The 24,185-nt window shown below is 54.9% G+C and overlaps 1 protein-coding gene across 2 annotated transcripts in view; it reads right to left on the reverse strand.

Annotated features, from left to right (window-relative positions):
- Positions 1-12,414: 12,414 nt before the first annotated feature.
- ZNF423 (zinc finger protein 423) overlaps positions 12,415-24,185 on the reverse strand; it is a 301,853-nt gene continuing 290,082 nt past the window's right edge. For both annotated transcript variants that reach the window (XM_033128814.1, XM_033128813.1), the window contains one exon: positions 12,415-13,120. In XM_033128814.1, coding sequence (XP_032984705.1) covers positions 13,091-13,120 — 30 coding nt within the window. In that variant the 3' untranslated portion in view covers positions 12,415-13,090. The remainder of the gene's footprint in view (positions 13,121-24,185) is intronic.

Genomic DNA, 24,185 nt, shown 5'->3' on the forward strand with positions numbered 1-24,185 from the left:
GCCGGCTGCAGACCTGCTGCCTCGGCCGCAGCCCTCACCACGTCCCTCGCCACATCCACGCAGAGCTAGTGGCAGGTGCGCTTGTCGTCACACTTGTACCTGGTCATCTCCCTCGTGACTGCTGCTGTGGATGCGGAAATTTGTGATCCCGGCTTATGGTTGTGTGACTCAGGGCCTTTGCACCTGCGGTTCCCATCTAGAATGTTCTTCTCTAGCACGGCCGCACCGTTACCGTCTCATTGCAATGTCAGGACCATCCTTCCTGCCCACTCCCACCCCATCCCCCTGCCCCACGCCTGCTCTGTCTTGGCCCTCCCCACCGCACACGTAATACACTGCTGTGTGCCTGCCCTTTGTCTCCACTGCACTGCACCCATCCCATGGCAGCTCCACGAGAATAGTCTTTGTGTACTTTATTCATTGTCTTCTCCTCAGCTCCTGGGCACGATTTGACACTTGATAGGTGCTCAATCAATATTTTTGAATGAATAAAAAGGTAAGATGCAAGGCAGACCAGAAAGAGCCTGGAATGCCAGTCTGAGGCGTAGGCGTGGTGAGCCCTCCGTGGGCTACAGGCAGCTGGGGACCAAGATTGGGTGTGCAGTGTTGAAGATCTCTGAATACCGCCTACAGGGCATGTTTCCGTGGTCCTGGAGGGACCGTACTAGCCTCACGATCTATATAACAACAGCCACCAGGTGGCCGGCATTGCGGGGAGACAAAGGCCATGGCCCCCACCCAATAGGGGGTGGGAGAGAGGGGAGAGGGAGAGAAGTCCCAGAAGACTGGAATCTCTGTGAGGCCAGGGTCCCCTGATTCATTCAGTAAAGGTTTACTGAGCACCTACTATGTGCCAGGATGCTGCCCTTGCGGAGCTCAGCCTGGTGATGAAGACAGGCATTAGTCCAACAAACATACATGTATCTCAATATAAGCTGTTGGGAGCTTTGAAGGAAAGGAACGAGGCTTTGAGGGACTCTCTCTTGTTCCTCACTGTTTGAGCACACAGTAGGTGCTCATATCTACTTTTCGAATGAATATGCAGGACTCTCCTTGGACCAGCTCTGAGAGGAGAGTGATGCTAGGAGCAGCAGGAGGGGTGCTGGAAAAAGGCAGAGGAAAGAGGGAGGACGGGTCCTCCAGAATCAAGGGTTGCTGTTCCCTGCGCGGGACACCACGCTGGGTGCTGGGCGTGGGCGCTGGGCTCTGAGCAGCGCTCTCTTTGGGAGAAGCAGGGGGCCCCTTCTCCTCTTTCAGGGATGTGCACGGCCCCCACCCCACCCCGGGTGGGCCAGGCGCCACTCGGTCTGTCATTTTGATGCTCGCGGCAGGACCAGGATGCTGTAAACACCCATACGCGACTCTCCTGCAGGGTCTCCGGGTTGCCAGCAATCACTGCCATCTGCTCGCATGGCATCGGGCCCAAGCCCCGAGCCCGGGGAGCCGTGCCAGGCAGCGATTGGTTCTGAGGCGTGCCCCTCCAGCCGAGCGGGGGTCCTCCTCTTCTGGGGGGCCCCTGGGGGAGCAGAAGAACAAAAGACAGATTTCTCTTTCCTTAAAAAAAAGATCAATTTCACTTAAGACTCAGCCCAAAACGAGGAGCAGGGGGAGAGACAGAGAAGGGCACCCATGGGGTCCTGAATATTCACGAGCTGGCTCTGCACAGCTCAGAGTCCTGGGTGATGGGCGAGGCGGCCAGGGCAGGCTCCGTATTGAAAACCCTTCAAAAGTTGTGGTTTCTTCTTGGAGGCAACCCCTTCTGTAGCTGTTCCCGTGAGTCCGCCCCAGTAGGGTCCCATGGGGAAGGAGGCCAGGGGGCCTCCTCCAGAAAGAGGCTATAGAGAGCACTGGACTGGGAAGCAGGGCCTGAGAGTCCACCCAGCCGGGCCCTTCAGGAGCTGCATGGCCTTGGGCAGTCCGCTGAGCTGCTCTGAGTCCCCCCAGAACATGGCTGACAGGGTGGTTGTGCAATTAGATAGGATGGAAGAACGGTAGCGTGTGCTTCTGCAGCAAGGAAAGGGCCCAGCAGTGGGTGGTCGCTTGGTCGCTCTGTGTGTGTCTCTCACACACAGTTGTGTGTGTGTGTGTCTAGCGAGCTTGGATTTATCTGCGTCTCCCTGGGCAGGCACATGTGGGCGTGTCTTGGCTCTTGCCTACCTTTGTGCCTGTGGGTACACGTTTAGAGGTTTGAGTGGGCACCAGTGCACGTGTGTGTGCACAAAGGGGGTCAGCCCCGCCCCAGGCTCACTGGCTTGGGGAGCCAGCCTGACCGTGGCAGATGGGAGCCAGCTTCCCATGAGGATGTGCACTGAGAGGCCTTGCCCAGCCACTGCCCGCTCCGCGTGGGCCTGACTAGAGCAGGCAGAGGCCACACCACCTCCTTGGCGGCTTATCCTCAGCCCACCCCTACCCATCGTCCAGCGGGCACACGCCAGGGTCTGGCCCTTATTTTAAAGTCCACACCTGAAAGGAGCTGTCCATGGTGTGGCCGGGGTGTCCACTTTGCACACCCCAGCTCCAGCGGGACCTGGCGTGGGGGCTTGGGTTGTCTGTGCCAGGCCCTTACTAAAGGGGCAGGTGACCTGGACAAGGAAGCCTGGCTGGGCTTTGAGCCGAGGGGCAGCCCCAGCTCTGTGCTTCCTAGAGCAGGCTGCAGAGGGTAGGGGGTCATGGCTCAGGAGCCCTCAGGGAAGTTGGAAAAGAGGAGTGGAGAAGGGGAGGCCGACCGCCCTGGTGCACAGCACCCAACAGTTTATCAGATGCAGTGCTCCAGTGCATACTTGCCAGGCCAGAGTGACTGTCAGCCCCATTCCACAGACAAGGGACTTGGGGCACAGAGGGGGGTTGAGAGGGCACTGCCATGTCGTTGGCACTGGGTCCTAAACCTCACTTTCAGCAGATGAGTAGGCCTGGCTGGCATCAGCTCTGTGGGGAAGAACTGCTTGTAGGGGCAGTTTAACCACAGGCCAGGCGACTGCTGGTGCTTCTGGCCAGGGCTGATTTAGTCCCCCCACAATCCCATGACGTAAGTCCTCCTACCACCCCATCTTACCCATGAGGGCACTGAGCACAGGAAGGTCACATAGTTAGCAAGTGGGACCCATGTGGACGGCCTGTGAGCGCCACACTGAGCTGCCTCCCATGGAGACCAGGGGACGCCACCGACCCGTTTTAAAGAACAGATCGAGGAGAGGATGGAAGCACTTCTTGCCAGCCCTGCCCAACTGGACGTTCTTCTGGACTGAGGAGCATCTCTGCCCCTGAGGTCCAGCAGGAGCGGGAGGCAAGTGACTCCTAAGCCATGGGACGGCCCAGGGTCTCCCCAGACCAACGTCGTCCCACCCCCAGCCTCCCTCAAGGCCTGACCAGGTGACCCTGTAGCCAGAGCTTCCTCTGCTCCATAGTCCTGGGCAAGGGGGCAGCTGGAGGAGAATGGCGGGCAGGAAGGATGGGGACTGAGATAGCATCCAGCTCCCTTCTTCCCCCAGCCCGTCACAGCTGCCTCTGCCACCACTGAGCCCTCACTGGATTATTCAATGTAACATTTAATTACACCGAGAGTCTAACGAACACAAGGAAAGTCAGATGTGGAACTCGCACCCCCCGCTGAGCCTCCTGGAAACCAAGGGGGAAGGCAGAGTTGTTCCATATGCTGCTGTGTGGCTGTGTGTGGTACGTGGACGTGTGTGCATGTGTGTCTGGGAGCCCTGCCTCTGTGTGTGCATGAGCCCGAGTGGGCAGTCTGTGTGTATCTGCCTGGTGCATGCCTGTGTGTGTGTGTGTGTGTCTGTGTGTGTGTGTGTCTGGCTGTGTCTGGGGCTGTGTGTGTCTCTGTATGCCTGCCTGTCTTTGTCATGGCTGCTAAAAACAGTTTTGCTTTAAATGATAAATAATGTTTCTCGGCTCCCGGTAAGAGTGGACTGGTCACATTTTACTGTTATATAATATAGTCCAGGGGGCCCCCTTCAGGACTGCCAGGCCCCTGAGTAATTCCTTCCAGCTCCGTCTCCCTGTGCTCACCTCCCAGGTGACCAGGCTAAGCAGGCATCTCCCATCCCCCTGCCCCCAACTCTCCTTCCTTCAGGGCTTGTCCCTCAGCACAGGCCTGGACTCAGGCAGCCCTCTTTCTGGTCATTTATTCTGTATACCCATTCCAGAATGTCCCTTTGGACCCAAACTCCTCCATTGACTTCAGACTTCAACGCCAGACCACCAGGGACTGAGTGCTGCATCTGCCCCTCCCTGGTGTGTGACCTTAGACGAGTCACTTTACCTCGCTGAGCCTGCCATCCCCCATGGTTGGGAGCTCTAAAGGAGCTGATGTGTACAGAGCGTGCTGTGCACTGCACAGAGCAGCCAGAGGAGCTCTGTCTCAACAGAAATGAGGCACAGGACACCCTGAGCCCTCATCAGGGCCATCCCTGCAGGGACAAGATCAGCTGGTGGGAAGAAGGGTACATATTCTACTAAACTGACCTTGGGGAACAGCCCGAGAAAGACGGCAGTCAGAGGGTGGCACCTTCTGGACAGCAGGACCAAGTTGGGCCAAGGCCAGTGGAGAATTTGCAGCAATACCTCTGATATAAACTGGGGTATTCTACTTGGCGCTGTTGGCACGTGCTCCCTCTGGTCAGTCCCACTCTCCCCTCCCCCATTGTTCTCTCACTGGCCCTCCATTTGTTTCTCCACCAAAATCTTCCGTCCCAAGAACCAACCTACCAAATGAAATCCAGTCTGCTCAGTCAACAGATTCCAGAATTGCTATGTACTCACACAAAGGCGCAAAGACTCATGTATAAAAATGTTCATAGTGGCATTTTATAGTACAGAGGCTGGAAACAACACAAATGTCCAACAACAGGGGGTAGGTTCAACCAGTTGTGATTCATCTGTCCAATGGGAACTGTTGTCGCCATATAAAGGAAAAATCTCTGCAGGGACGTCTACTTCCAGTAATATTTCTCCAATTTCTCCTCCTAAGTGCAACTAAAAACCCTGGGCATATACATTTAAAAAAATAGGAAGACTCAAAAAGGTAAAGAATGCCGACTGACTAGGGACCTCGGGGCCCGACAAACAACATGACGATGAGCTGCTCACTGGGTTTCCTTTTTGCCTCGTACGTCCCACACTTGAAGCTGAAGAAGTCAGCAACCTGGCAATGCCAATGGGCACAGACAAAAAAAAAAAATCCCCCTCTCGAAGGAGCCCGACCACTCTAGCCAAAGCATCAATAAACGGGCCGCCTAACAAGACAGAAAACTATTAGACAATAACCACTCTATTACAGACAAATACATAGAAAACACTGTAGCTCCACCCCCACCCGAGTCTGGGGACCCGAGACTTCCACCTCACCGGTCTGTAATGACGCTCCCCATGATTCCCCTGAGAAAGCCAAGGAGGGAGCTGGATTTTTCAGCCTTGCTGTGCAATAACCCTCCTTACAGGGCAGCAGGGGCTGGAACTCGAGCCGGGCATTGACGGCCCAGCTCTCACACCCAGCCCACTTGACTCATTCCCCGGGCCTGCCTGCTCCGTAGGCGGGAGTCTGTGGCTCCAGCTATAATCTCTCCTGCAGTCATTGGACGAATATGCACTGAGCTCTTACTAGATGCAAGATAGTGATTTCAAAGGGGGAAGAGAAAGGGAATTCTCCCCTCCAACTGGTCCTGTCAGAATCTCCAGGGGGTGATGAGGGTAGCTAATGGGCAAAAGTAATTGAAAAAACAATTTTCTGTATGATGACCTAATTTTATATTTGAAAAATTTAAAAAAAAATCCTACTGTGATAAAACCAGTAGTAATAATAATAGAACTAAGTGTTCAGTTATGACACTTTCATCGGTTCAGTCCAATATTTATTGAGCATTTACTGTGTTCTGGCACTATTCTAGGTGCTGGGGGTCCAGCAGAGACAAAAAAGGTAAATCTACCCTGGTGAAGCAGACCTTCCCCCAGGATTCTCATTCCATCCTCAAAGCAGCCTCCTGCAGGCAAGAACAGCAGTGTCCATATCCAAATGGGGAAACTGGGGGCCAGGGACGCCGGATGGCTCGCCAAAGGTCACATCGCTGCTAAAGGTGGGACTGGAAACAGACCACAGCTCCAGCAGCCCCCAGGCCCTGCCTCTAAGCCTCATACGCCAGGCGCCAGGCGGACCCCGCAGGCCCATCCACACCGGAACCTGAGCTGAAGAGGACGCACAGCAGAGCTCGGGGGTGTGGCCTCTGGGGCCTGGAGCCTGAGACCCAGAGGGGCCGGATTTGGAAGGCGGCGCAGGCTTTGCAGACTGTCCCGGCGACTACCATTCTGGGAATCCCTCAAGGTGGGAGGTGGGAGGTGGCAGGTGGGGAGTCACACGCAGGTGCCTGCAGGTCACGTGCCTCAGAAGGGGGTGGTCGTCTGCTGGAGACTGTCGGGAGAATTCCCTGGGCAGCCGCCCCTCTCGTCCCGGTGACCTTGGCTCAGGCTGGGCGGGCCTCTCAGAGACTACAGTGCCCCTCCCCTCAGCATCCGTTCCCCAAGGGCGTGGACAGGGTGGGTGGAGGAGCCGAGGGGAGCCGGCGTGGGTGACAGGGCCTCTGCAAGGACCTCTGGTTTTTTCCTGGGCCTGGGGTTGGGTTTGGCATTAAACTAGAAGCGGCCAGGGCAGGTGTAAATTATGCACAGCTATTTCTGGAAACTTCTCAGATTTCTCAAGAGAGAGAAATTAATTTGCCTGTTTGGGCAAATAACACCAATTTTTTTTTTCCCTGCTTAAGGTCATTTTGTTAAAATAAAATTGATTAACGTTCTCTTTAAAGTTTAAGTAGAAACTGCTCAAACATATTTTTATGCACAGAAGCACGGTTTGCGCCCTTCAGTAATTAATAACTCCACAAATAAGTTCACACCGTGCAGCTCGAGCTCAGCCCGGAGCCAGCGGCGGGCGCCGGGTGGGCGGGGCCGGCGCAAAGTCGGGCCAATCAAAGCTCAGGGGAGGAAGGGGGCGGGCCAAGCGGCTGCCTCCGCGTCTCAGACTGGCTGGCGCTAACCCCGCGGGCTGTGCCCCGCCACGAGGTCTCAGCTGGGAAAGGCCGACCCGGCGGACCCCGGCGGACCGATACCTGCAATGGGCTCCAGGGCTGAGTATCATCGGGAGCCAGGATTTCTTAGGCGCTCTGCTCTCGTGCTTCCGGGGGCTGAGGACACGGCTCGGCCGCCTGGCTGCCGGGGTGAGAATCGGAGCGTTAGCAAGTTACTTAGCCTCTCCACCTTGCTTTCCTCATCTGTAAAAACGGAAAGCAGTACTCAGGTGGCAACGTTGTTGTGTGGAGGAGTTAATACCTTGGGGCGGGGCCCAGACTAATAACGCCAGACACATGGTGAATGCTCAGATGTTATTTCACGTCATCATTCTTACCTCATTTCAACGTCACAACAAATTTGGGGTGGGGGGTGGGGTAAGCGCTATTATTCTTCCCGTTTTACCAAGGACAACGCTGAGGTTCAGAGAAGTTAAGTGCCTTGCTTGAGGTCACACAGCTAATAAGTGTAGAGCTGAGGTTTGCATCCAGGTCTGACACATTCCACAGCGTTTAGGCTACAAAGTGTCTTCCTCTACATGCTTATCTTCCCCTAGGCTTTTTTTTTTGGTCATTTATTCACTTTCATACCCAATCTCTGCACACATTAGTCAATATTCATCTCCTCCAGATTCTGTGCAGGGTGCTGCATCTCCCAAGCTTCACTAAAAGCTAGGCTCTGCCCTGAAAGAGCTCCTAGTCAGGGATGGGTAGAGGGGAGGTGAAGATAGTCTGGCGTGGTAGTCATCAGTGCAATTTGCCAACCCTTGCCCGTTCTTAGTTCTTCCCAGCACATGGCAGGATTGTACTTCCTGGCTCCCTGTGATGGGATAGGACCATGTGACAACTGCTGGCCAATGAGTTGTGAGGTGAAGTGCTGGTGTATGTATGCATAGGAGAGACTGTCAGGCAAGAACCTCCAATGGCCAGTGTTTCCCACCCCCCACTGCGCCCCCTCCAAGTTTTCTGTTCCCTCTGGCTTGGTTATTGACCACATTTATGGGGGCAGCGGCTCCCTGAGCCTGACTTCCTGAGTGACTATGAAGAAAAAAGCCCCCTGGAGACCCGGGATGGCCATGTAGTATCAGTGAAAAATCAATCTTGGTTGCGTTAAGCCACTGCGATTTGGGGACCTTTTGTTACTGTGCCATAACCTAGCCTGTGCTGAGTGATACACAGCCCTAGAGACAGACAGTTATAAAAGTGTGCAGGTGACCAGTGACGCACCAGGATTGTCAAACTTCTTCCCAGAATATTTTACCGGACGGCGGGAGTCAGAGTAGGTTGCCTGGAGATGGATGGGGCCCAGACTAGGATGAAATGACTGAGGCGCTCACCTGGGGTAAAAAATTTAAGTGAATGCCAAAAAGCGCAGCGTCACATTTTAATGCAATGTTTTAAAAATCAAAATTAAGGCAAAAAAAAAAAAATCCATGATGAATAAAGTAGCAAAATTTTAAATACAGACAGGATCCAAGGTGAATTTATTTGTACGCCGCTGTCTCACTTGTTTTCACCCTAACCCAGGCCTGGCCCAGCCATTAAACTATTGTCTAAATTTTGCACCCAAGGTGAGTGTTTCTCTCCCCTCAGCCAGGTTGTGGCACTGAGAATTAGCTAAGTTTAATGAGCTTACTGAGCTTAATGAGCTGAGTTAAAAATCGGAGTTATCCAGGTAAAAAGAAGGGAAGAGCATTCAAGGAAGAGGAAACAGCAGAGTGAAGGCATGGAGGAAACCGCCGGGGGAAGCCTGGCCACATACATTTGGTACTTCTGGAGAGGGACGGAGCAAGACAGAGTTGTAAACGTGCAACTTTTGTTAAGCGTTTTCCCCCATTCCTGAAACTGAGAATGCCAGTCCGAGTGTGTACTCCTTGGCCACTCTCTTGGCAAACCTAAATCAATTGTGAACCCAAATCAACTGTCAACTGTAAAAACAGTGGCCCTGTGAACTTGCTTTGACACATAATAAGAATTTGGGGCACAAATCCTTTAAGAGTGCCTCTTTCTTCTCCAAATGCAAGGTAGAACCCATCAAGACTAAGCTGGGCCACCTCAGTCTGCCCATTTCCCCAGCTGTGGCATGGATGGCATCTGTTAATTACCTGGTTCTGTCTTGGGAGGAGCGAGGGTTGCCTTTCAGCTCTGTGGTAGCTCAGTTATATTACAGGCCCAATTCTCCATCCATCTCTGAATCCCGCCCGGCGTCCTGGGATTTTGTAGCTCTTCCCATCAGAAGGCGGAGTGTATTTCCCTGACCTTGAGTCTAAGTTTGCCTGTGTGATTTCCTTTGGCCAAGGGACACGAGCAAACACAACGCATAAGCAGAAGCCAGAAAAGAGCTTGCACAACTGGCCTTGCCCTGCTCCTGCCCACAGCCAGTGTCACGAGAAGAACAAGCTGGGGCTACCTCGCTAGAGGATGAAACGTGAGAGCAGAGCTAAGGTGCTCTGGACATCCCAGTGGAGGCCGTCCTAGATTAACCAACAGCCAGACCACCCAGCTCAGATCAGCCAAGCTAAGCCCAGCCCAACCCAGCCCAGGTCAGCCCAACCCCATGTACTCAGGGGCCAAACAGATACTGAGGGTAGTACATCACTGAGCTGTATCTCTTAGCCTTCAGGTGGTTTTAACCATCCCATATCCTTTCCTCGAATCTTCTAATTTGCTCTTGGAAGCCATACATGTGTATATTTTAATTTGTATTAGGTGAGAATCGGTTCAACTGTAACAGAAAAGCCCAATAATGGCTTGAATAAGAGACATTTATTTTTCTCTCAAGTTCAAGAAGTCGTTAGGAAGCAGGACAGATGCATGCATTCGGCATTGTTGGAGACACATAGTTTTGTTCAACCCATGTGTGGTTTCCATTCCCAGATTACCTCATGGTTCAAAATGGTTTCTGGAGCTCCAGCTATTGCATCCACATTCCAGCCATCAGGAAGGGGAAGGGATGCACTCACTTCTTCTCTTTAAGGACAATTCTCAGAATTTGTACCTGTCACCTCTATTTATATCCCATTAACAGAATGAGTATGGCCATGACAGTAATATGGCCATGCCTAACTTCTGGTAAGAATAAGGTATACAATCTGACCCTTCCAAGGAAACATGTGCTTGATAAAAATCAGAGTTACTTTAAGGAAAAGGAGGAGAGCCACAGTCTTCCCTACGCAGCACAAAGTCATTTTATTAGTAATCATAATAGTTGTTATTCAATCAGTTTGCCTTTCAACAAATAGAAGATAGGTGCAGAGGGGAGTCAGACACCCACTTACGGTCCTAGTTCTATCTGGAATTGTGTGACCGTGGACAAGACTCTGGGCTTCTCTCAGCTTGTGTTAAAGCACCTATTAGCGAAACCCAGTATGACTAGAGACCCCTAGGGACACTTGCATCTCGTTTCCAACTCAGGGCTCTGCCCTGCCTCGCTCCGCGCCACTTCCGGGTCTTCAGCCCTTCCAGAGACATCAGATCATACCAGCCTCCGGTGACTGTCCAAAGTACCTTAGAGCTGAGTGGCAAAGTGGCTCATGCCAGCTCCACATCTTTTGACGAGAAGGAGGTGGGGTCCCCAAAGCACAGGTTTATAGCCCTACACCACCCCCACCCCAATACTGTTTGATAGTGACAAATGCAGTCCCAGTAAGGGCCTGCATGTCCCCGCTACGAGGCCCCTCCCCACGTGAAGTCAAGAGGGGCTCTGAGCGGAAGGGGTGGGGGCAGAGCCAGCCTGAGAACAATGGGGCCAGGCGAGGGGAGTCGGTGGGGTTCCCTGGCTGCCCTGCCATTGCCATAAACCTCATTACCTCGTGGTCCCCTAGGCTGCCTCTCTCCTTACCCAAGGCGTCCGCTGGCTTCGCTGCTGATTCCCCCATGGCGTGAAAAGCTCTTAAACCCCCCGCTGTATTTTTAATGGGGGCAGTGACTAATTTAGCCCTACGCCACCAACCGTCAAATCAAATCTTCTACTGGTACTTACTGAGGACTCACCTGGCCTCCATGGGGTTTGGGATAAATCCTGGCAGGAGGGGGCCCATGGACAGTGATCTGGGCAGCGGGGGACATGCTGGTCCTGTCCACAGTCTCAGTACCATACGCAAGGCAGGCGTGGCCGAGGACGCAGGGCAGCATAAGCCAGCCCTGGCCACACTTTGGGGAACACCGATGCCTACCTTGAGGTTTGCCCCCAGACGGCCAACTGTCCAGGGGGCTAAGAGTTGGAGCTCACTGCCTTCGGCTTCCAGAAGGCAAGAATCGTAAGGGCGACTGCTGCATTCTGTCCAAGACCGACAGGCGTCTGCTCTGCGATGTGCAGGTGTGAAATGCCTTTTGAGAAATGAAACGCCCCTCCCCACCGTAGGAGGACGGTACATGGAGTGGTGGAAAGGGGAGCTCTTACAGGTCATCAGAAGCCTCTGGATCTGGGAAGCAGAAGATGCTGGTATAATTGCTCCCAATTCCACGCCCGTGACTTAGTATTACATTATAATTAGGTGCAATCTGTCTGCCTGTTTCATTTCCGCTCTGCAGAGGGTAATAACCAATTTTCTTGCCCCTTGTGAAAAGTGAACAAGGAAGGGCTCCCCGTGCAGGTTCTGAAGCTCTGGCCTCTGATGGGCAATTCAGCTGAGCACCCGCAGGATGGAAGTGTGGGAGACTGAGGCTGGTGCTTGGGCCCTGGGGCCCCAGCAGGGCCAGGAGGAGGTGAGGAAAGCAAGGTGCCGAAGGTGCAAAGTCAAGACACACCCATTCTTGGGGCTCGCAAGTGCAGGTGGGCCTGAGAGCGGGGACCCCGGGCACCTCGCTTGCCCCACTAGCGTCCCGGACCCTCCAAGGTCTGTGCACTTCCACATCTCGCTGATCTTGGTGGTGGGAAACCTGCTGGTCCTACCTGGCTGTGCTCTGTAGCCCCCAGCTCCTGCCACGTCCCCATGCCTCTGCCACAACTGGAATCGCACTGTGCCTGGACTCCTGGTGAGGTAAGGGTCCTGGGAAAGCCAACCCAAGGGGGACAAACAAGGAACAGAGTGGGTGAGTGTGAGCCACAAACCTTCTACGTGGCCTTGGAAAAGCCGCCTACTTACCTTTGGGCTTCAGTTTCCCCATCTACAATAGAAGAGCAGAGTGTTTCATTTTCAAGGGTTCTTTCCACTCTGACTCCTGTGGGCACTGCCAGCTCACCCAGACTGAGCATGCACCAGGCTGCTACACTTCTTTTCCAAGGGAAGCTGGGTCTATTGTGTGCTGCTCCCCACGGGCACATGCAATCCCACGGGACTCACAGAGGACACACCTCATGGTGACGACAGCCCCAGGCTGGGGAGGAGAGAACCAGGCAGCTGGATGCTAATCGCATGGATTCCCTTTATTGAACTGTACTAGTTACTGCAGTCAGATTAAGTCACATTTAAAAGCAGACCATCCAGTTGCACTGAAACCGATTATATTCATTACATAGTTTTAATCACTGTCCGGTGAACTGGCAAATCCAATCAAAGCATTAGTCTTTAATTAAAAAATTAAAAGGAAATATTCAGACAATAGCCGAGCAATCACATCACGACGCACAATTACCTAGAATTGCAATTAAAAAGTAGTTAACCAAAGGGGGGGTTGGCGGGGGAAAGAAAAACAAGAAAGAAAGAAAAAAAAGAAGCGAAGAAAAAAAGAAATCACACTAATCCTTTTTGTAAAAACTATCAATATAATACATGAAGGAACAAAGGACAATAGCCTCAAAAAGCGGGTTTCTCTAACTCTAGAAATGTAGTCTGTGGCAGAAACTCTAAAAGCACACTACTGTACCAGGACAATAAAAAATACTGAGCATGGAATACTTTTAATCTCTGCCATTAATATTCATTTCCAGCTGCTTATAATAGCAGCGCCTCATGGCCAAACCATTAGAGTTTTACATCTGGGTTGCAAATGACACTTTGATTGGATGTAATGTTCAAATGGCCCTCCCCACGGCTTCTCCGGCAAGCCTTCTTCCGAGAGGTGTCCTGTCGAGCGGTCCCTCACTGTGCATGCTGGCTCATCGTGTGATTCTGCAAAGGCGAAGAAAGGAGACACGCATGAGGGCAGAAGAATGGAGAGACGCCCGTCCCCTCCCACTCTGTGCATTGACGCCCAGAGCCGCAGAAAAGTGTCGCGATTATTCCAAAACAGAATGCAACCAGGAAAAAGTGCTCTGGGGACGCAGCTGCCAAGAAGCCATGTGGATACGGGGCTTGGGGATCGGTTCCTGTTGCCGCCAACCTGGGCTCCCTATAAATTCTTTTTGCTTTTAAAGACCGTTTGGGTCTTACTGTGGGGACTGGCTAGATGGAGGGGAAGGGGAAATGCCGGGAGGTAGCAGGAATTTAAAACATCCCTGCTCACCTCTCTATCTCCCTTTTGCGCTAATGATGAGGAGGAAATTATATCTGATCGCCTGCAGGCTTCCCCCAAATCCCCCTCGGTCCTTCCCGGGAGCTGCTCTGAGCCCAGTGGAGGGAGACAGCAGATGTGCCACGAAGCTCTCTGGCCAAGAAGCGCCCGAGTGGCACAGACGTGCTGAGGCAGTGGGCACGGTGGTGCCTGCGGCCCAGGCAGGGGATTGTCAGCCAGCAGGGAGGCCGCTGAAAGAGGGCGCCTGCCCATTTCTTCATGCGACACTTCTCTGACCAGAAGAACGTGTGCAGTTTGGCCAAATCTGCCTGGGAAATCAGGGCCCAGGTGATCCTGTGGCCCAGCGCTTCCCTCGCCCCACAGCCCAGCAGGCCAGCAAGCTGATCTCTGCACAGGAGCCAGTGGCCTGGGGCGAGGGGTGGGATTTGGCTTTCAAGAGCCTGCAGCTTTTTTGTTTCTGTTGAGTGGTTCTGTTCCAAATTCAGACCCATGTCATCAAAGCCTCAGGTGGTGTCCAACCTCATGACACCTGGAGAAGAACCAAAATCTACCCAGGGCAGAGTAGCCCTGTTTGGGGGGCAGCACAGGACCTCCAGTCACAGGGAGCAGCTTGTCAGGGATGCTGCGGCCTTCCCAGACCTGGGCGGCCCTGCTAGTAGCTGGTGCCACCATCTGGGGCTGGGAGGCCCCTGCCTGCAGCTCTGCTGGTGACCACCAGGGGTCAGACGTGGCACTGCGTCTCTCTCCTGGGCTCCAAGTCTGGGCTGTGAGGACCACCAGAGGATGCCCCATGCCAGAGGCCACACCAGGAGGCCCGGGGCCACCCCCAGCTCCGTGGCCCAGGGCCCCTGTGGCAGCCCTATCCCACTGCAGACACTGTGGCTGCCTGTGTGGTGATGTCACTAAGCCCCGCACGAGCTCCTGGCCTGGGAGAGGCAGCACGCTGTCCTCACACAGCAGATGCTTGCTGACGCCTGCAGCACAGAGCGCCAAGCACTGCTGTGCTCCTCCCCTGGGCCCCTGGGTGCCGGCCGCATGGCTAGTGCTTGGCAAGTACACGTGCTGGGTGTTGTTACAGGTACATTTCTTTCAATCCTCCCAGCAGCCTTACAAGGTGAGACACGGTAAGACAAAGAAATGAGGCTCAGAGAGGCTCAATTAGTAGTCCAAGGTCATCCAGCTAGAGGCAGGGGGCGCTGAGCCCGGCAACTGGAAGCCAAGCGAGCCAGGGGCTCGGGCGAGAAGGCAGGCTTCCCAGCACCCCACACCCCACGAGCACACTATCCGCGGGTCAGCCGCACTCCGCACCAGACATGAGTACAAACTCTGCCAGCATGGCCTGGCACCTCAGCGGGGGTGTCACGGACCCTGAGGCACCAAGCAGGTTGTCTGAGGCCACAGATGGGCTGCAGCGGTTTCCATGGGAACGCCCACCCTCAAGCCAAGTCACCTGTCCCCGCATTCGTGCAGGGCCAGCCAGCCCGTCCTGTGGGGAGCCAAACCCACCCTACAGCCGACCGTCCTGCGAGCCTGACGCCTTTGCTGACTCCTCTCCTCCCTCCCAGCCAAGCCACTCTGAGGTCGTCTGGGCACATGGGACTTCCCACCCCTGGAGCCCCTCAAGGCACGTCCAGCCCACCTCCCACACAGCTGTGTACCTTCTGAATGCAGGACGGCCTCGGAGCCGCAGGCAGCGGCATCACTTCCCTTCTCAGCCCCACAGCACTTGGTCCAGGGCACAGCTGCCCGGGAATAGCTTGCAGGTCTAACTCGCCCACCTTGCCAACAGCCTGTCAGTGCACAGAGCCACGTGGTCCATGCCAGTGGTGTGGTCAGGCCCGTCTTTATTTGTGGGGGTTGGGGAGGAGGGAGAGGAGCGACGATCGGAAGATGGACACGCATAACTCTTTTCCTGTGCTCCCAGTATGGTTCCTGGAGCCTGGCACCGAGTAGGCACTGAGTCAACATTCTTGAATCGATGAAAGAACGAATAAATGTTTAAGTGTGTGCGATGTCGCTATGTGGAAAGGGGAATCCACTCCAGGTGGAAGGCAGAGTAGAGACAAAGGCATGGAGGCTGGAATAAGCCTGGCAAACACAGGCACTGGTGGGTGACCCCAGCCCAGAAGTCACACGGAGGCTGGGAGAGTTTAGACTATGGACAGTGGAGGCGCTGAAGGCCCTGGAGGTGGTCTTTGTACCACAGGCAGCAGAAAACCCAAGACGATGTTTGATCTCCACAAAATCCCCAAGGACCACCCATCACCAACATGGGGAAAGGGCAGTGTCCAGAATCCCCGGGTAATGAAACAGACACTGGTCCATAGTGGTTCATCCAGGGGCTGCTGGCATAGAAATCCCAGAGGCAAAGCCTACACCTGGGACCACCGGTTAGGAAAATGCGGGAATAAATGCCGCTTCTCAAGTGAAAACAACAATGGGCCTTTTCTCTTAAGGAGCAGTAGCAGGAAGTTCTCTGGTTAGACTCTAGAAAGAACTTCCTCAAAGACAGTTCTGAGACAGAAGGTGAGACTCCCTTCCCTGAGGTCCTACAAGAACAAAAGCCCAGGATGTCACAGCAGATGGACATGTTGAAACTTGGCCCTGAGGGGGCCAGGCATCAGAATTCCTTCAGCACTACATTATTTCGTACCTGCTGAATACCCTGGGCGGGGCAGTGGAGGGCAGGAGAAGACTCCAGCTGGGCTCACCCCTCTCAAGGGCCCAGACACACAGACATCCAGACATTTGTGTGAGGTGAATGGTGCAGATGGCAGCTCAGGGAAGGAGACGGGTCCATGCCACCCAATAAGTGTGTGTGGTGGGGTGCTGAGGGGCCAGGTGCTCAGCTGGGGCGGGCAGCAGCTCCTCCACAGGCCGAGGGCACAGTGTCTGGAAGGGAGGAGAGGGTGGCGGGGACGTCACCAATTACCCAACACACCTGTGTGCCGAGCCACTCCCGGAGGAGCCGCTGGCAATTGGCCCAGTTCAATAACCTGAAAAGAACCGCTGCGTCTCCCCCCACAGCTTGGAGCTACGGTTCCAGGGGCCGGGAGCTCCGTCAAACCTTCTTAAAGAGTGCCTTCCACCAGGCACGGTTCTCACAAGGGCATTTTGACTTAATGTCTATTTCGCTATTTATGCCTGTGCTATATTTAGCCCCTTCGGAGAAGCAAGAAAATCGTTTTTTAAAGATGCTGCCGACCCTGCAGACGAACGCTTCCCGGCACCATAAAGGCTGGGGGTGGGAGGCGGGCAACACTGGAAGGTGCCTGGAGGGGAGGCCTGGCATCCACGCGTGCCTCTCTGCCTGCCAGGCAGACGCAGGTGTGGGCCGAGAAGCAGGTGAGAAAAATAAAACCGGAGAACGAGAGGGGGTGGGTAGCACTGGTTTTTGGCCCAGATCCAGCCACTCGGCAGAGCGTGCGTGGGTCCCGTGCTTACAGGTTTCTGGTGGGGCCTGTTTCGGGTGCCTCTGCCTGGCGCACTAGGCCATCTGCCCCTGGGACACAGTCAGTGATGGGTAAGGGGGTGGCACCCGTCAGTGTCAGGGGTGGGGCCCTAGCTGGTGTCCTGCTGAGCTGTCTCTGTGAGTTGTCAGCGGAGGGCTCAGGCTGCAGGTCCCTTTGTCACACCCTCACGTTCATTCACATGGTTGTTCAGTCATTCGTCCCACAAACCTTTACTGAATTCCTGCTGGGTGACAGCCACCTTGCTTGTTGCTGGGCATTCAGGAGCAGAATGACCCCAACTCAGAGCCCAAGCCAAGATATGTGTTGGGCACAGAGGGGGCGTGCCAGGGTCACCTCCCCAAAGCACTAACACACACTTGAATGGGTCAGTCAGAGGCCCTGGTGGGGGTCCCCGTCTGGTTTCACCAGCCCCAGGAGGCATCCCTGGCTGCACCCACTCGGTGCCGCCCTCAGGCCTGCCCACGCGTGTGCTCACGCATGCACACCCAGGCATGCCCCTCCCTAGTCTGCAACAGGGAGTTCTTCTGCAGGTCTCGGCTCCGTTTTCTGTCTCTTGGTCTGCAAACTGCTGGGTCTCCCACTGACACCCTCCCACCACAGTGCTGAGTAGGAGACGAGAGGTACTTAAACGCACAGGCTGCCTGGTGGCCTGGCAAAGCTGTCGGTGGAGCAGCAAGAGACTGCTGTGCAGGCCCAAGGTGCAGGCTGTGGGCTGCAGCCGACTCCTCCCACCGCAGCGCGCTCTGGCTGTCGTGATTAGCTGTCCCGCCTGTGCTCCTGCTACTCTGACGAGAAAAGGCCTGCAAAGCCCTAACCTCTCGCCCGGCCCTCAGCAAGTGCCCCATTCGTGTTCACCGCTGTCCTGGGTGACAAGCCAGTGGTCAGCCTTAGTGGGCTGAGGTGGCTGAGTCCTAAGTTTGAGTCCTGACTCTGCCACTTACGAGCCATGTGGCCTTGAGCACGTTCCCTGACCTCTGGGGCTCGGGTGGGGGCAGGGGGTACTAACAGAGCCCGCTTGCTAAGAGGACCTGAGAGTTCAGGAAACAAAGTGCATGTTCTTCCCCGGGCCCGGCAGGGTGCGTACGCCACGGATCTCCGGGAGTGGTGCCCATGACAGCTTCCTGACCAGCCAGGGAGCTCTGGGAGGCGGGGCTGTTTGTTCCCTGCTCGTGCCCCCCTGGCACCAAACATGCGTTGGGGCTTGCAGTGGGGGCCTCGTGGAGGCTTGAGGGACTCTCTCCCAGCTCGTCCTCCAGGGCTGGCAAGCTCTCGGCCGTGCTCCTGCGCTGGCGGAGACTTGCACGGTCTTCCCAGAGCAGCAGGCATCTGATAAAGGCCTGGCCGCTCCCCACTGGTCCCTGGCTACAGCCTCACTACCCACAGTGCACTGCTTTCCCCTCCCCCAGGTGACAGAGTGGGACACTAGTGAGAAGGGGACACGACTCAGGCAGACTCCATGCGGGAGGGAGGTGTGCACTCAGCCATTCATTCACTCACTCATTCACTCATTCCTCCCAGTAGTTCAGAGTCCCAGTATGTCAGCGCCCCCTAACGGGGGACTGTGCATACAGCGGGGAGGCTCCAGACACACCCCCCCACCCCAAGGAGCTCCCAGTTCCATGGTGAGATGGAGACTCTGGACTCACAGACCCTCATCCTCAAGACACATGTTGGCCCTCACACCCCTGTGGCAGATAAGGGTGCAGGAGTTAGCCCCCATACCCAGTACGCCCCACCCACCCTGCCCCCCCACCTGCAGATCCCACCCAGCTTCACCTTGACCGCTTATCACCTCCTCGTGGTTCTAGGTCGGGAACGAGACCATGGTTGATCCCCTCTCCCCCGCTGCCCACCACTAGGCCAGTCCCTGGATGGCTTCAGCCACATCGGCTCTCCCGAGGCCGCCTTTACAAAGAGGAGGGACCCAGTCCGAGAACCTGCGTTAACCACAGAAAGAGTCAGATTCCGGGGGAAAAGGTAGATCCTTCAGGCTAACACTGCAGCCATGTTCAAGCTAAGCAGGATTCGGTTATTTGTTCACTGGACAAACATGGAGCCAGGTCCTGTGCTGTGGGCAGAAGACAGAACAAGGCAGAGCCTGGCCTTTTCACAAGCTCATGGCCAAAGGAGGGGGTGAGATTTCACAACAAAGGACTATGGTGATTGGGAGATGCTTAGGGAAGATGCTGGCCTTCTGGCTGCCCTTTGAGGGTGTTTGGGTTGAGATTTGCACTGGTGTGTGTGTGTGTGTGTGTGTGTGTGTGTGTGTGTACACGTGCATGCACACACATGCACTCAGAGATAGCTTTGCAAGAAGAATGAGCTGTCCAGACGATGGCATGGAGGTACCAATGTCGAAAATAAGTACAGCTGACACCTGCCATGGCGCCCTGTGTGCCACACACCATTCTTAACCCTTCACTTATATTCACTCATTAAAGACTCACGACAAACCTGGGAGTTAAATACTATTATTATCCCTATTTTACAGAAAGGAAAACCGAGGCACAGAGAGCTGAGGTCCTGCAGCTGGCAATGGCAGCGCCAGATGTGCACCCAGGCAGTCTGCGTGCACAGCCCTCTGTTAACTGCAGCACTATCCTGCCTGTGAAACCTGAAAAGTGCAGCATATGTCGGGGGAACAATGAATAATTCAGCTTGGCAGAGCACAGGGGATGTGCCATGGAGACAAGCCTGGAAAGGAAGGTGGGGGCCGTACTGATGAGGCTCCATGATGTGAGACGAGGCAGCGTGCCCTTAAATCTGGGCCATGGGGAGCCATCGAAGGTATCTGAGCTGTGGAGTTAATACAAGAGGCAAAGAAGAGGGAGAAGCTCACACCTCCAGCCACAAAGACGTATCAGCAGGGCCTTCACGCTCTCCGTCTCCTGCTCCCTTCCTGGGACCCCTCCAAGCCTGCCCCCAACACACACGATCTATCGTTCCCTTTGGGGAGGGTGCAGACGCAGGCAGCCCTGCACGCCTCTCTGCTGTGTGTCACCTGGGCAGCCCCTCTCTGCTAGCGAGCACTTATTTTTAGAAGCGTTTGACAATCGTCCAAGGGTCTAAGACGAACAGATGGCCTGTCTTAAAGGCTCGTATGTTCGCTAGTTTGCACTTCTGACGAACGGTAAACGCACTCAAGAGCACACCATAAACAGTGCTGAATGAATACTCAGAACACAGTTTAGCTAACGCACGTCATTAAAATTAGGAGTGAGTGATGGCCCAGGTTCCCTCTCAATGCCTGCCCGGTGATGCAGCTGCTCCCGGGGGCCCAGGCTATGGCGTGGATGCACCCTGCTCCCCCCGGGCCCCGACCCAGCCAGCCCGCATCTACCCCGTTCACACAGATGGCAGGGAAAGGCTTGTCACGTGGAAGCGTCACCTCGCCTTGGCATCGGGGTCCCGGGTGAAGCTGGTGACCCACTGGCCTGGGACAAAGCCCTGGAATGTGCAGTGCAGCAAAGGCAGCTCCTCTGTGCGTGGGGATGTGTGTGAGGCTTTCCCGGCCCACCTGCCAGACACCCAGACAGGCTGTCGTCTGCCACAGCAGCGGAAGTGAGGCTCGTGCCCGCTCAGCCGTGGAGTCTGTCTCTGTCACTCGTGTGACCAGCAATTCATCCACAGCTCCTGGCCCGGACGGAGGTTTCACCTTCCAGGGAGCCACGGGGTTGGCTTTGGAGAGGTCTGCTTTTTACGTTTTTGGGGTGGGGGTCTGCTGCTTTCATGCAGAACCCAGAGCAGGCCCTAAAAGTCACCTGAGGGCACGTGAGGAGGAGCTGTGTGACTCAGGCCGCTTTTGTCAGGGGTTTCCCCAAAGGGGCGGGCAGTGGGGGTTCTCTCCCTCTCCTCACTGCTCTGAGGGGAGGTGAGTACCCCTGTCTAAACCGCCTCTCACCAGCACTCTGCAGCACCCAGAACACAAAAGACCAAAGCAGGTGGCCTGGACAACAAACAGTTCCATCTATCTTCCTTCGAGTGAAAATGGGGGAGAAAATATTGTGAAAACAAAAAAAGCCCAATAAACCCCCAAAGGGGCAGGTTCTGTACTTCTGTGGTTTGGCAATAAAACCCGCCAGAGGATAGATTATTAGGAGGGAACCGAAGGCTTCTATTAGGGACCCAGCCCGTAAACAGGCTCCATTCGGAGTCACCCAATAAAACAAGGGAACTAATAACACCTGTCCCGAGGGGCAGACCAGGGGACTGCACGTCACAATGGAAAGGGGCACAGTCTGTGAGCACAGGCAAGAGACTGGACTTGACACAGCGGGCACATGGGAGTTTTATGGCTGTTGTCACAAGCACAGGAAGGTGACATCTTTCCAAGGCTGCTTATGGATTGGCCCCTCCTCAGCGAGAGGCTACACCTGAACCCCGCGTCCTAAGTTAATTTGTCTGCTGTCACTGTTGCTGTTTTGACAAAGGGAGGTGGGGTCCCTGGTGGCTGTGCCCCTGGGGACGGGGTACCTAGCAGACTCAGGACCAAAGACCAAGAAGCAAGGGTTCCGGCAATGGTGTGCCAGGGAATGAGTTGGCCCCCTTCTGTGTGTGTGTGTGGGGGGGCGGGGGTGCTGCCCTGGCCTGTCAAGCTCCTGGGCCCCTGGGAAGCGCATTCTGACCACACCAGCCAGCGCCTGCTTACAGCCAGGCCCTCAGGAGATAGCTCATGTCAAGTATGAATTCAGGCATGGTCCCTGCCCTTCAAGAGCCCGAGCCAGACCCCTAAAAGGTATCATTCCAGCCTGACACAGGCGGGCAGGACTGCAAGCACGCACGCCACCACGGAGCCTGAGGGGACACCTGCGAGAAGTAAAAGTGGGGTTTGGCAGATGGGTTCCCAAGACCAAGAGAGGGGTCTCTCTTCCCACCTCTAAACACATCTGTGGTTCCTAGTATGGGTCAAAGCAGACTGTGCGCATGGAGCCCTGGGGAAGACTGCAGCATTCTGTCAGCGGGGCGCCGGACTCCCAGCAACTGTGGCTGCCCTCAGCTGTGTGGCCTGTTTCCCGGGGGTGCAGGTGGTAGCTAGCAAACCAGAGGAACCCACCTTCCCTAGAGTCACCCAGGAGCGCCAGTGCCCATGTCAGGAGGCAGACCAGCACAAGCGTGTCATGTCTACCCCTTCAGGAGTCTCGATATTACCCCTTGCACCTTCCCGGCCATCACCCACTATGTCTCACGGGGGAGAAGGAAAGAGCCAGGCACTGTGGGGAGACTGCCCTTGGGGTGCTTATGAATGCAGCATGGTACGGCAGGATGCCTCCTGCTTCCCACACCTACATCCACCCCCCCCACACACACAGACACCCCACAGTCCCACGCACACGCACGCACAGACATTGCACTAATGTGCTGCAAAGTGGTTCAGGGGTTGGTTATTTTCGGTGTTTCATCTCCCCGCACTCACACCACTGTCCACACTCACACCACTGCTAGGACCCCTCCAAAAGCCCCCACCTGGTGATGACCAGGTTCCCGCCGGGGTTCCCTCTTCCTGGCAGTGGGAAGCTGAGAAAACAAAATGCCCATGACAGCTCAGCCCAGGTTCTCTTCCAGGGGCAGGAAGGTGGGAGATCTCTGCTCAGCCCCCAGTGGGTTCCAACCACACCCGGAAGAAATCCACAGCCCTGTCCATGGTGCTGACAGCCCTAAGAAACCTGGCGCCTGCTGGCCCCGAAGCCTCAACCACCTTCCTCCAGCTCCCCAAACAGGCCTAGCTCTTTCTTACCTCGGCCTTCTAGGCAGTCATCCCCCATGCCAGAGCCTCCCCACCCCTACCCCCACCAATTTCGGTCCCCTTGGAAGGCCTTCCTGCCCCTGCGGTAAGTGGCCGCCTGTCACGGTGCAGCCCTGAACCTGCACAGGTGTCCTTCCAGTACTTTCCTCAACCTTCAGTGACCTGGTTGAATTCCATCCCCTGGCTCTCAGCTCCCTGATGGTCTCTAGTGTCAGCGCAGAGCCTGCACTTGCTAAAACGCAACAAGTGTCCTGAACTGACAGCTGGTAAGCTGTAGCTTCCACCGACAGCGTGAGGAGGAGATGAACTAGGGACCCCCCACTCTGCCCTGGGGCAGTTTGGCTTTTTTCTGGAAAGTCGAGGGATCCATTGAAGACATGACGCTAAGTGTACCGAGCCAGTCACAGAAGGACAAAAACTGCAAGCTTCCACCTCTGTGAGGTCCCCAGAGGAGCCAAATTCACAGAGACTGGAAATAGAAGGGTAGGTGCCCGTGGCTGGGGAGGGGGACCAGGGACTTAGTGTTTATTGGGGACAGAGTTTCAGAAAAACAAGATGAAAGGAGTCCTGCGCATGGGGGTGACAGCTGCATATCAGTGTGAACGGTCTCAGTGCCACTGGGCTGCTCACCGAAAAAAGGCTCACATAGCAAATTTGATAATGTGTATTTTTACTTCATTTTATATTTTATTTTGTTTATATTTATACATTATCATTTATATTTATTTTATTTATGTATTTTATTATATGTATGTGTATTGTATGTATCATCACACAATTTTCTTTGTAAAAATTGGGTGGGATCCCACAAGGCAGGTGGGCAGGTGGGAGGGAGACGGGGTGCATTCTACCCAAAGAGCTCGGGCTCTCAGGAGGTCCCAGGGCTGCTGCCCTTACGTCTCCGGTTCCAGGGTTAGAAGTTGAAAGTAGCACAGGCTGCAGCGGGATGAAGCCTGTGGGGAGGTCTCCTGGATGGGAGTGAGCTGCAGCATCCAGGGGACACGTCACCTGCTGAGCAGGAGCTGGCCTTGGATGCAAGGCGTCCTCCACCTCCGTGCTCTATGGGACTTCCTCTGTGGTACCCAAGCTTAGGATACTGCCAGCGGCACAGCTCAGGGCCAGGCCCTGCTGGCAGAAGTGCCCGTGTTCCCTCGGCTCCTGCAGCTGGGGAGGTGGGCTGGTGGGCAGGAGGCACACCTACAGACATTAAATATTCTGCCATGCTAGAAAAACAATCGTGGGACGGAATTTTTCCCTTTAAATTTTCTGAAGTCTTTCCAGGCCTTTACAGCTTTAAATACTGATTCATTAAAATTTGATGAGAAAACTCAGCTCTACATACAGTCATCATATTTCACAAGCCAAAAACCAGGACAAATCGCCGATAGCTGGGACAGAACACTGGAAATCAGGGCTGCCCTGGAAAATCTAGGCCACATGGTCGGTCACTAATGACACCGAACACGTATGTCCAGGTCCCGAAACTAACCCAGGGCTTTTAGGTTT

The sequence above is a fragment of the Rhinolophus ferrumequinum genome, chromosome 15, assembly GCF_004115265.2.
Source record: "Rhinolophus ferrumequinum isolate MPI-CBG mRhiFer1 chromosome 15, mRhiFer1_v1.p, whole genome shotgun sequence".
In the NCBI taxonomy this organism is placed as follows: Eukaryota; Metazoa; Chordata; class Mammalia; order Chiroptera; family Rhinolophidae; genus Rhinolophus; species Rhinolophus ferrumequinum.